We start from the raw sequence: 13,566 nt of genomic DNA, 5'->3' as shown, positions 1-13,566 counted from the left end.
GCTGGGACGGCTCGGGGGCCCTGGCTGCATGGCATGCTTCCTCTGGGCTCCTGGCCCCCTCCTCGTCCATGCCCTGGTCAGGGCCCTCTGCCCCACGGTCAATGACCACCTGGGGGGCACGGACCGTCCCACCCTCCAGCATGCAGACTAGGGCATCATAATAGGGACAGCTGTCTGGGTCTGCCCGTTTGGGAGCAGCGCCGTGACCCTGGCATAGGCCTGCCGCAGCAACTTGGTTTTCATCTGAACCTGCTCCTAGGTTCGGATGTGGCCTTTGGGGTCCAGGCTGGCAGCCATCCACCTGTAGACAGCCACATTCCTCCATCTAGTGCAGAGATCATGGACCTTGGAGGCGGTGACCTTAATCAGGTCCATGATCTCCACACTGGACCAGGAAGGCACCTGTCTTTTCCGGCCCCTAGCAGGCTCCTGGGAGCTGGCAGCCTGGTCCTGGGGAGCGGTGGAGGGCTGGCTGCCACTGGGTTGCTGGCTCATGCTGCAGCCAAGCTCAGGGCAGTGGCAGAGTGGTTCTGGACTGGCAGACCTGGTGCTAGCCTCAACAGACTCCAGTCATGTGAGTCATCCCACCACGTCTCCATTATTCCAATCACCTCATAAATATTTAAATCCTTCCCATTACTCCCATACTGTGTTGGCACACCATTATTTATTATGGGGTATTACAAATCAGGCAATGTCAGACAAGACTTCGGCTGGGGTGTCAATTCTTCTTGCCTTTGACAGATAGTCTATGCAGATTTAGCTGAACAATTCCAATTCCACACAATAGAAAAGAGTGACGGGTGCACACTAGCTATTGCATTACAGAATATGGAACTCCACACTGTTTAATAATGGAGTGTATGCACATTTTATTGAAAAAATATGATCCTGCTGTACAGTATCATTTAATGGGCTTGGTAAAAATCTTCAGAGAGAGAGATCCATTAATCAAAAGGGGTCTTGGTTGTTTAAAAAAAACAAAAACAAAAAAACCCAATCCTACAAAAAAAAGCAGCTCCTGTACTTGTGCAAGTCTTGCGCACATTGTTGTGTGCAGCACACACTTCCACGTACTGGAGTTTCACTATACTCAGAATCATACAATGACGGGCTGCAGGAATTTTTAATAGGGAAGAACTGCACAGGACTTCTCTTGGATCCACTGATGAGTTGAAATTTATTTACGAAACCTCTCTGTGAAACACCGAGACTTTTTTCATTCATGTTTCCAATGTTTCTAACAAATAAATATAAAAATAAATAGGGATCTGCCTCTGCCACAGACCCAAAAGTCTCAGAAGCTACTCATTCTCTGTAGCATTCTACATACATAATCAGCTATATCAACATAATTTATTTAAATCTATAAATGTATTAAAGTATACTTTTTTATCCAAAACTCAAACTGTACTTTTGGAAAGGAACCCACAGAACTGTAGCTTTGTCAGTCAGTTCCTACATTTTAGTCTCCTGTTTAGAAAATGCAGTACAGCTGAACTTTTGCAGAAACTAGCTGCTATATAATGTCATTCTCTATCCCCACAAACTAATATAAAAGCTTTTAAAATTTTGTTACAGTAACTGTCAAGTTCTAACTTTATACAATTTCTAAAAACACTGCACATTAGCATTGTTTTCTAAAACCAGTTTAGTGTTAAAACTACATTCACAAATGCCAGAGTATCAAAGCAGAAGCGCCAAGTAATATTGTAGATTCATGATTCACTTGTGTTGCCAGTTGGATGGTGTCATTCTGCAATACAAAAGATATGTATGTAGCAACTGGAGTGTCACCTGACAGAAAACCAATGGAACCAGTACTAAGATCAATAGTATACTATAAAGGTTGGTTGGTGAAAATAAACCTAATACTCATTGAAGAGACAGTATGGATGCTGGAAAGTCTGTGTTTGTTTGGAAAGGGAAAGAGAGAGAACCTATTTTCTTCTCCATTTAAAACTGGAATGTCTTTTGTCATCAAGAAGGTATATGTGCAATGGTGCGAAAAGCTGTATTAAAATCAAGAGTAAATTGTGATGACTTCACGACCTCCTCCTCTAACAAGTAATACTCTTTCCAAACCCTCTGTCAAAACTTCCAGGAATTCCATGTCTGAATCAACAAAGTCAAGGACTAAAGACATTTTATAACTTACATGCAGATGGAGAGTAACTGGCATCCTTTATACTGAATAGTAATACAACAGCAATAAGCCTTCCAATATGATGAGTGTAACTAAGAATCTTGAGTAATTTCTCTAAAACAAACTTCTTAATTGGGTTCTTAACTCCAGAACCCAACCCTCTTCTCCCTACCTTCAGAGGGTCCCTTATCTTGCCTTCACAGGAGCCAGGTCCATCCCTAGTGCTGCCCGTGTTGGGGCTGATACACGGGATGCCAGGTCCATCCCTAACATGGGAGCCAAGTCCATCCCTAGTGCAGCCCGTGTTGGGGCTGATACATTTATCAGGAAGTCAATTGCAAGCTGTGCGGCTAGAGTTGTTTTAAACAGTATGAGAAAACTTTTAAAGAACCAGATAAATTAAACTTCTGAAAAGCTGGTAGAGTTAAAGTTTCTCAAATTGATACAAATATTTCATATTCATGGCAGAATATACTTTGTAAATGTTTATATTTTGAAACCAACTGAAAGGCCAAATTATATCTTGCCAGTAAATTAATTTCTTGCAACTCATTAAATCTAACAGATCTGTGTTGGCTTTGTGAAGAAATATAGCATCAGGCAACACATGTATGGGTTATCTCAGCCATATTTTGAGTCATGTTTCAACCACATACTAAATTTTTTTCAAACACTGCCTACTTCAGAATGCAAGCTGGGTCTATAAAGGGGCGAGAGTGGACAGCTGTCCACCAGGAAATTTTAATCCACGCCAACTGTAGGAGGAGCTAAGGAAAGCAGAGGGACAGCTAATTCATGTAAAATAGTAATAGAGGTGTAGCTGTGTTAGTCTGGTGTTGCTGAAACAAAAGACAGGACTATGCAGCACTTTAAAGACTAAAAAGATGGTTTATTAGGTAATGAGCTTTTGTGGGCCAGACCCACTTCCTCAGATCAAATTGTATAAGAAAACTGGCATGACCATATATACCAAAGGGATACAATCAAAAAAGTGAACACATAAAATAGACAAATCTCTATTCTAAAATCTGATTTGTCTATTTTATATGTGTTCACTTTTTTTTTATTGTATCCCTTTGGTATATATGGTTGTGCCAATTTTCTTCCACAATTTGATCTGAGGAAGTGGGTCTGGCCCATGAAAGTTCATCACCTAATAAACCATCTTGTTAGTCTTTAAAGTGCTGCATAGTCCTGTCTTTTGTTTCAGCTAATTTATGGATTGTATCTATCCAGAAATTTCTCCCATTCTACATCTATTCCTTAAGCTTTGAACCATGGGAGGCAATTTCAGTTGTTAGGAACTTCCAAATAGAGGGCCAAATAGATTATAGATTTGAAGTTACCATGTCAGAAATACTTCTTTTGTTCTATAATTAAAGTAAGTGCATCTTCAGAAGCCAATCAGTGAGTTAACCCCTTTCCCCCATTTTGCTTGTTAAATTTTGTGTAAAATTAACTGCTTCAAAGTACAATAAGAAAAGACTTACAAATGTTTTTTTAATTCATCCTGCGCAGACCAACTTGTTTACCTCCTGAAGCAATAAGAAAAAAGTAACTGCTATTGCTTGAAAGAGCAAACATCATTTCCATACTAAGTAATGGCAAATTTTTTAGCCTTATTGTGTAGGGAGCAAAATTACTGCTACTGAATTTCCTTACTGTTACCACAGCTTGTGAAGGCAGGCCCATTAGAGAAAATGAAACTAAGAAAGAAGTGCAGATGACAGGTGATATTAGTAAAGCATCCTGGGTACAAAACAGAACAGTGTTCACCGCAGACGTGACTTTCCCCGTAAAAATATTTACTGTATCTCAACTGTCCTGAATTACTACTTTCACACCATTGGAACGGTAAGTTACACTTATTTTGGTTTAAATACATATCTTTGATAGGCATAGTATGAGAACTTGGTTAGAAAGAGAGATAGATATTGTGTATCAACTTGGTTTCCCTTCAAAGGATACAGTTTTCATCACCATCTATGTTCTTTGGAGGGCCAGGCATGTTGAGAAGAACAAGTCTGGCATCATGGGATCTATTTACAATTACTTCATTTAACTTCACTGCTGTGTGCATTCTTCTGACATTTGACTGATTCCTGTTGAAGAATCACATGTTTCTTGTTAGAAAAAAGCACTTGTAAATCTGAATTTTTTAAATAAATCACTACAAAAAATAGCTCACAAAGACCATTTCTACCAAATACTATTTGAAATGCCAGCTAATCAAGTATGCACAATTATTTCCAGATTGTATTTTAAAGGCATAGAGTTATTTGTACTGCCACGTGTTTAGAGCTAATACTATTCCACTGGATTTTGTGATCTGTTCCAAAGATTTCATTTAACTTATTTCCTATTCCACTGCTGTCCTTGGTGTCCCCTAAGCAGCTATTGCCAGACTGCATGAAACAGAAAATTTACCTTAAGTGACACAATAAGATCAACAATCTTTTATGTATTTGAGAGAGTTTGTCTGTCTCCATTTATTCCAGAACTCTTCCTAAACTGTAAGAGCTAGGGCCATCAAATTTGGTATATAGCTTCCTCTTATCAGAATTTAAAGCAAGGTAAGGGGGATGTGCCTCGAATGGGATTGCTTCTCATAAAACCAGACAGAGAGAAAGAATCACCAGGCAGGTGAAAGGGCTGGCTGGGGGCAGCAACTCCCCTACCCCCATCTGCGAATGCCCCAGCCATGAACCTCCTCCCTTCCCCCAAGCACTCTTTAGGGAGAGCAGAGGGATGGAGTATGGGGATGCAAGAGTCAGGTTTAGGAGTGAGGAGGGGTTTAAGGCAGAGGGCTGCGTGTGTGTTTGTAGGAAAAAGCCCCCCCCCCCCTTCATACAGGGACATAGGTGGCTGTTGCTCTTAGTCAGAGAGCAAAGGGAAAATGCAGTTTGCTGCGTTCCTTACTCTGGATGGGGAACACATGGGCAGACAAGCTGGACAGAGTCTTCTCGCTCCCTGACAGGGTCAGGAAGCAGAAGAGCAAGAAGCCCTGGTATGAATATCGGGGAGAGGGGCTTTAGCCCCCGCCCTTTCCCCTACAAACACACATGCAGCCCTCTGCCCAAGCCCCTCCTCACTCCTAAACCGGACTCTTGCATTCCCGTACCCAACCCCTCTGCTCTGAGCCTCTCTCCGCACATATAAACCCTGTGTCCTGCACCTTCACACTCCCCAAGCCCCCTGCCCCTCGCCAAGGACCCAAGCAATGCTGGATAAATGTGCTAATACAAATATAAATACCAAGGTCATCCAATGTGACCTCAGATTAGAGTTGAGTTGAAATTCTTCAAGTGTCACGGCCAACAACTTACAACAACATAAGGAGCCTTCCACCAAACCTGTAGGGCTTTCAAGCAGGGCATTATAGGAGAAGGATCTGTGCTTGTGAACCATGGGATAAATCACTAGCCCTATGCATCCCCACACAGGGAATAAGCCACTGCTCCCCTACTCTCCTGCATGGGGATCCAGGCCTCAGGTTTCAGTACAGAAAGGAAAGCAGGCTCTACAGAGCCATTACTGCTCATTTGCAAGGTGGCTATGCTCCTGCCATGCACCAGTCAACACAGCCAGCATGCAGGTGTGGTAAATTGTGCTGAATGTTACTCCCTCAGAATCAGTCTGGTCCCTACGCTGCCTCTTTTTCAGGGCACATTACAAACCATTAGTCCATTATTCGCACAGACAGAATATCCCCCTCTCAAAGCACAGAAGAAATCCTCAACCCTGGGCACTCTGGCTGTATCTACACTGGCATCCTTTCTGGAAAAGAGATGCTAATGTAGCACATCGCAATTGCAAATTCCGCAGGGGATTTAAATATCCCCCACGGGATTTGCATTTACATGGCTGCCGCTTTTTTCCGGCTTGGGGAAAAGCCGGAGAAAAGCGCCAGTCTAGACGTTATTCTCTGGAAAATAAAGCCTTTTCCGGAGGATTTCTTATTCCTACTTGAAAGTACTTGAAAGTAGGAATGAGAAACCCTCCGGAAAAGGCTTTATTTTCTGGAGAATAACGTTTAGACTGGCGCTTTTCTCTGGCTTTTCCCCAAGCCGGAAAAAAGCGGCAGCCATGTAAATGCAAATCCCGCGGGGGATATTTAAATCCCCCGCGGAACTTGCAATTGCGATGTGCTACATTAGCAACTCTTTTCCGGAAGGGATGCCAGTGTAGACACAGCCCCCATGTTTCTCAAAAAACTCAAACTGGTGACGTGGGACTCAACACCGGCCCACGTATCTAGGAAGTGCACTGAGCTCAATCCCACAAAAGTGCTCAGGCATCATTAGATTGAAAATATGATCACATCACACCAATCTATGCTGGAGAGCAGGGAGTCATTTTTATCCAGAAGATTACTCATTGACTCATAGACTTAAAGGTCAGAAGGGACCATTATGATAATCTAGTCTGACCCCCTGCACAGTGCAGGCCACAAAATATCACCCACCCATCCCAGAATAATCCTCTCACCTATATCTCAGATATTGAAGCCTTCAAATACTTTGAAGACCCCAAGATGCAGAGAATCCTCTAGCTGTGATCTGTGCCCCATGCTACAGAGGAAGGCGAAAAACCTCCAGGGCCTCTGCCAATCTACCCTGGAGGAAAATTCCTTCCTGACCCCAAATATGGCGATCAGCTAAACCCTGAGCATGTGGGCAAGACTCATCAGCCAGACACCCAGAAAGTTCTCTATAGTAACTCCTATCATCCCTCCATTGACCTATTTCCCACTGATAATGAATGGTCAATTAGTTACCAAGATCATGTTATCTCATCAAACCATCCCCTTCATAAACTCATCAAGTTTAATCTTGAAACCAGATAGATCTTTTGCCCCCACTACTTCCCTTGGAAGGCCGTTCCAGAACCTCACTCCTCTAATGGTTAGAAACCTTCGTCTAATCTCAAGTCTAAACTTCTTACTAGCCAGCTTATATCCATTTGTTCTTGTGTCCACATTGGTATTAAGCTTAAATAATTCCTCTACCTCCCTGGTATTTATCCCTCTAATATATTTAAAAAGTGCAATCATGTCCCCCCTCAGCCTTCTTTTGGTTAAAGTAAACAAGCCAAGCTCCTTGAGTCTCCTTTCATAAGACAGGTTTTCCATTCCTCGGATCATCCTAGTGGCCCTTCTTTGTACCTGTTCCAGTTTGAATTCATCCTTCTTAAACATGGGCGACCAGAACTGCACACAGTATTCCAAATGGGGTCTCACCAATGCCTTGTATAATGGCACTAACACCTCCTTATCCCTACTGGAAATACCTTGCCTAATACATCCCAAGATCGTATTAGCCTTTTTCACGGCCATGTCACAATGGTGGCTCATACTCATTCTATAATCAACCAGGACTCCGAGGTCCTTCTCCTCCTCCGTTACTTCTAACTGATGTGTCCCCAGCTTATAACTAAAATTCTTGTTATTAATCCCTAAATGCATAACCTTACACTTCTCACTATTAAATTTCATCCTATTGCCATCACTCCAATTTACAAGATCATCCAGATCTTCCTGTATGATGTCTCCTTCCATTAGGAAATTAGGCACTAGTGAGGTTAAAAAAACAGAAGACAGACAGCTGCAGACCTAAAGGGAAAACCAATTTGCCTTTGTAACTTAGATAAGAATTTCTTTATTTCTATTAATGTTTTCAATCAAAATCAGATATTTTATAAAATGGAGTGAGGTAAGAACCCATTTTACATGTTAAAAATTATAGTAATAGACTTTAGGGAACTAATTTCTTTTCTGAAGGCTTTTTTGTTTTTGAGTCAGTTTAATGTTAGCTTTTATCTTTTAATGATTTATAGGGTTGCATATTTGTGACATTTTCTAGTGGAATAATCTTCCCAAAATATTCCAGAAGCAGCAGATACACCGATATGGCTCATTTGCCCTGCCTTACCAAGAGAAGGTGCTAGTGCAGAAAATGTTTAGGAGCAAGATTACAACTGGATGCAACTTGCCCAATTTGGAATACAGGAAGTCCCCGGGTTACGTACAAGATAGGGACTGTAGGTTTGTTCTTAAGTTGAATTTTATGTAAGTCGGAACTGGTACATATTGTAGGGGAAACTCTAGCCAAACATTTCTCCAGAGCTCAGTTTTATTCTCCCACACCTCACTTCCCTCAGTCCTTTATTCTCGAGCTGAGGTGTCTGCTGAGAAAAGCCGCTCCGCGTCTCCCTGGTCTGTTGGGAGGGGAGGGGTGCTAGCTTCGCGTCTCCCTGATCTGCTGGGGGGAAGCAGCTAGTGCGGGGTTGCCTCACCCCATTTGTAAGTAGGGATCCGATGTAAGTCGGATCCATGTAACCCGGGGACTGCCTGTACTTTCCTTGTGATGTCAGGATACTTTCACATATTTTTTTGAAAATGTGAGCCCTGTCTCTGCCTCTGCCATGTCAGAAATAGAAATATCAGACAAGAGAGGCAGGAAATGAATGTACTACAACTATGGGAGATGAGGAAGGAATTGTTATGTTTGTAATAAACCGTTTGAAAAAGATCCAAAAAGACCAAAAGATTGTTCAAGGTGACTCTTAAAACTGGCATTTATCCAGAGCTGGGAAAATGCCATTAACTGTAGGGTAGGCATTAGAGATGTAATACTGTAGTTGATTAACTGATAAGCAAAAGCTTAATGCTACAGACTACATGCATCTCATCTCCTCTCCTCTCTCTCCCCCTCCCCCACCCGTGAGTATTCTTTTAGCAGGCTGGCCAGGAGCCCAGCTCAGTTGTGGCTCACACTGAGTCTGGGACCTACCCCCTCTGCAGCTCTCCATTTAAAGCGTATTAGGGGGCAGGCAGCCCAGCTCAGTTCCGGCTTGTGCTGGGTCTTGGAGCTCACACCCGCCTCTGGACAAGGGCTGCTGCCTCTCTGCGCTACTGCCTCTGTAGCAGGGTGACAGGCAGCCAGTCCACGAGGGGAGCTGGATTTTAAACTGGCTCCCCTCACAGACCAGCTCCTGCCTGGCATCCCACGCTGCTGCCTCTTTATCAGGGGCGTGGAATGGTAGGGGGCTTCTCGGGAGCGGGGCCGTAGTGTACTGGCTTCCAGCCCCGCCCCGGGGACTATAGAATAGTTGCGTAACCGATAAGAATTCATGAGGTTAATTGGCTATTCAATTAACCGATATTTAACATCCCTAGAGGCGTGTAAGGAATGGCTCATTCAGCCTCCAGAAGAGACTGCCAACAGTGCGATTCCTGCCATATGATCAATGAGAGTTTGGTTTGTGGATGTAACACTTCTGATTATGTTGACACCCCACCCTTTAGCTGGAGCCCCAGTTATAGGACCCTGTGAGGCTGGACAGTCCCAAGTCCTGTCTCCAGCTCCATCCCACACATCCACACGGCAATTTTTAGCCCCACAGCACAAGCCTTGCAAGCCCTAGTCAGCTGACACAGCCACACCACAGGGGTTGTATTCCTATGTAGACATGCCCGTAGAGAAAACTACTCTCCCAAACTGGGCACTAACAATCTATGAGGGGTGGGGAAGTGAAAAGGAGGAAAGAGGAATCTATCCAATCCCACAAGCCTCTGAAACCCTCCCTCTCCCCCACCCCCACCGCAGCCTGCTGCTGCAGCCTACTATGACCCTAGTGTCCTCTCAGAACTGGAGGATGCAGTTAGCTGCAGTTCTTCCAGTCCAACATGTGCCCCATTGTTCAGGAAGCCCTGGTGGACTTGGTGTTCCTTTGGGGCAGGACTGGGGACATCTGAAGACAAAACTGGACCTGAAAAGAATCTCATTTCAAGTGCTTGCAAGCTATTGCAAATGATGGAGAGTAAAAACATTCAAAACAAATCTGACCATGTCCTTTGCATATCATATTTAAGCCTATGAGAAAACTACAGCGCTAGAAAACTTAAGACACCTATTCCCTTAAGAATTCAGGACCCGGTTTTGCACCCTTTAAAGACAAGGGCAAGTCTCCCTTCAACTTTAAGCATGCAGGATCAGGCCCATTGTACAACATCACAAGTAGACTAAAAATGACATTCTTTTTCATCCAGGGAGAATTTGTATCATCCCACTCCCAACAATAGAAAATCATTTTAAAATAATTAACAAATCAACTTACAGGTTTTCCCACTCTCTGAAAGCATGAAAGGGAGGGAAGAATGCACCATTTAAATGTAAACAAAACCTCAGAATTTCTATGATTTTTCACTGTAATATACTAGAATTACCTATACCAATGAATAGAAATTTCAAATATTCAGGAATTTTTACGGCGTGTACTCAGCCATAAGTTATATCATTAGCTAGCAATAACCTAGTGCTGGATGGTTCAGAAACACATTACATAAGGGATTACAAACAATTCTTCCATTTTACAGGAACCCACAACTAAATTGCTGATTCTAGAACATGGAAATGTTTTTATTGTTTTAAGTATTCATACCCAGATTCCACCTTTAATCTTAGCTCTTTATTGGGGTGACTAAGTCTGCTGACTTTACACTGTTAAAGCCTCAAAGGTTTAAATGCAAGACACATCTGTGCGGTACTAAAACATTTTTATAAGGAAGTCAAATTATGTTGTCATTAGGGACACTGGACAGCAGCACAAGCAGACTTTAACACAGGTATCCCCTCCAATGAGACTCACGGTTTAATACTGATCAATTCTCTGAAGTTTTCTACTGCACTGTTCCGGTTCCGTTTTTCAGATTCACACTTGTCTTTTGTCCATGTCATCTGAATTTTCTCAGGTACGGACTCCCCCTCATCTTCTTCATCTGAGTACAGGCTTTCCAGCCGTATTATAGAGTGTCTATCCTTTACCAGCTGTGCCTGAAAAGTGTTTAAGTGGAAAGTTGAACAGGTTAATGTCTCTTTTCCTGGATCCCTTTCACCTATTAAACAGCTCTCATTTCATGGCACTCTTCGCCTGTGTTCAAGATAGGGATGTGAAAGGTTAATTGGTAAGCATCACCCACGTAGGTGACACTTACTGGTTCTGTTTGAACAATGGAGGCTGGAGCTGCTTCCTGCCTGCCCTCAGCAGAGGGTGCTCCAGCTGTGCAGGGGGCCCACCGCAGACCAGGGGTGCTCCAGTGTCCGGAGCAGCCTCTGTCCATGGGGAGTCCAGGTCCGCTGCAGTCAGTGTCTGCTTCAAACGGCAGATCCAGAGCAGGTCTGGGAGCCAGGAGCCAGCCCAGGCCCAGCCTGGATCTGGAGGTTGGATCCCGCTTAGTCAGTTAACTGATTACCCAGGAGTTTACACATCCCTTGCTCAAGATAGAAGTCAGCAGTTCATTGACACGAAGAGCAAATGGAGTTATGGTGCACATGAGTCAACCAGAATTTATACCAAGAGGGGTGTCTTTATACAGAGAAATAGAGAATTTAACATCATAAGATAATATAGGACAATACAAACTGAATAGCTTCGGTGGCCAAGTGAACTAGTTGTCTTGTTCTACAGAAGCCAGGACATGACATTTCCCATACCAGCAAAAGAGAATGCATCGTGAGCGGGCACAAACCCAGGATATCATTTGTACCACAAACTCTTGAGACTTTCAAGAAACCTTCTGAGACTTAATGTTCTGAACTAACTGACCATCACATAAAGGGAAATGCACAAAGGGATCTCTATGGCTCACATGACCACCATGCTAATTCTTTCCTAGTACAAAGCATTTCTAGCATGGCTCCATGAGTGCACCCAAGATCAGAGATGAAAGTGGCCAGAACAGGCCCTTTTGCTCCCCACCCTGCCATGCCCCTCACTGTAGGGGTCTGGCAGCATTACCAAGGCCACACTGCTAGGCCATACCAGCAGGACCACTAACATTGGGAGCAATAGGAACAGCTACTCTGGGACCCTGTGATTTAAAAAGGCCCTGAGCTTCTAGTTGCCATTGCCAGCACTACAGCAGCAGCCATGAAGAGCTGGCTGGGGGAGGGGTCTGGCCTCCAGCCCTGTACCTTCTGCCCCAGGTATTGCCCCTTCTGAGGGCGCAGAAGGCCCCTCCTTCCCCACCTGGCCAGGGACTCAGACATACCGGCAAGTTCAGGCAATTACTTTCACCCCTGGCCAAGATGTTAACCAACAGGAATAAATCCAGTTTCCAGGCACAGCAACTAAAAAGGCTGCACAAAATCTTCACTTTGTTCCAGATGGTGGAGGTCTCTGGGTATTAATTCATGAAGGATTTTCTGTGCTATGGGAAGGATTTGAAATGCTACCAAGGACAGCACTTGGATTCATTGATGCGAGCTCTTTTTATAATGAATGACATACCTCCCTCTCCCTCTCTGTTTTGGTCAGTCTCATTTGCCTCAGCATCTGAGATCTCTGTTCCATCATTAGAGTCCGCTCGTAGGTATAAGCTGAAATGTCACTGTTTTGCTGCAGAAATCAGAAAAATATTCCTCTTTGTAATCAAATAATTCACAAGCATTCAAACCCCAAGGAGAAACAGGACTGAGTCCTTACCATTTCCACCACTTCTACCTCTGCCTCTATTCGTAGGTGATAAAGGAAAGTAGCCAGGTCCTTCTTCATCTGAATGCTGTTGTCATCCATCTGCGCTACTGTGAAAATTCTCATTTTGCACTTTCTCCAGACCTATGGGAGAAAATACAAGCTCTCAAAGCATTAGAACCAACAATTTCTCTTACACAAAAGAGAAGTGCAATAAATACAGCACCAGTGTTTTCCAGTGTAGTTATTGCACTGGGCTCTGTGGATTCTCTTTTTAAAATATCCATACTATTGACTTTCCCATCACAGAAATCTAACACAGTTTACAAGCACGTTGTTGACAAACTGATAAGATTATTAACCATGGCTTTACCAAATATGGTTAATGAGCCATTAATTAAAACAGGGTCAAAATTTGTATCCAGCCCCTCTTTCAGCTTAAAAATAACAAAGAAAAGTTGTATGAACAATGAGACTGGAGCAAAAGACCTACGGATTATATAACATGAGAAAAATCCCAGTTAGATTTCTCATTAGTGAACCTACACATTTTGCACTGCTATGTTTATTCTGACAAACCCCATGACTTTTTGGGGGAGAGGAGATGGGACAGTGAATACCTCATTAGAACACTACTCATTTACCCTGAATTACTTGATGGTGAGACTGCCACAAATCCATATTTCATTCCTCTGGGTATTGTATGATCCTTATATTCTTTTAAACTTAACAAACCCTGATGTGGATGAAGGATGACATTTTTTTTCTTATGACAAAACTAATAATAGCTATTACATTGGCTGAAAAGTGTTTTGGCCTTATCAGGTGACCCTACTGGTCAAAGCAGAAGTGCCTGCAGCCAGCTTAATATGTCCCCATCCAGCCTAAAGCCATGATGTGGGGACCTACAAGTTACCTGCAGAGGATAAATTGGGAAAGTCACCAAA

The 13,566-nt window shown here is 43.2% G+C and overlaps 1 protein-coding gene across 2 annotated transcripts in view; it reads right to left on the bottom strand.

Annotated features, from left to right (window-relative positions):
• Window positions 1–1,161: 1,161 nt before the first annotated feature.
• Window positions 1,162–13,566, bottom strand: part of SLC12A4 (solute carrier family 12 member 4) — a 90,040-nt gene continuing 77,635 nt past the window's right edge. For both annotated transcript variants that reach the window (XM_006121105.5, XM_014572555.4), the window contains exons 20-24: window positions 12,632–12,763; window positions 12,437–12,544; window positions 10,796–10,980; window positions 4,115–4,248; window positions 1,162–2,115 (exon numbers count right to left, since the gene is read on the bottom strand). In XM_006121105.5, the coding sequence (XP_006121167.2) occupies window positions 2,024–2,115; window positions 4,115–4,248; window positions 10,796–10,980; window positions 12,437–12,544; window positions 12,632–12,763 (651 nt within the window). In that variant the 3' untranslated portion in view covers window positions 1,162–2,023. The remainder of the gene's footprint in view (window positions 2,116–4,114; window positions 4,249–10,795; window positions 10,981–12,436; window positions 12,545–12,631; window positions 12,764–13,566) is intronic.

Source organism: Pelodiscus sinensis, chromosome 12, assembly GCF_052426305.1.
Source record: "Pelodiscus sinensis isolate ZL-2025 chromosome 12, ASM5242630v1, whole genome shotgun sequence".
Taxonomy (NCBI): domain Eukaryota; kingdom Metazoa; phylum Chordata; order Testudines; family Trionychidae; genus Pelodiscus; species Pelodiscus sinensis.
The sequence above is the reverse complement of the archived record's forward strand: the minus strand, read 5'-3'. Positions and strand labels throughout refer to the sequence as shown.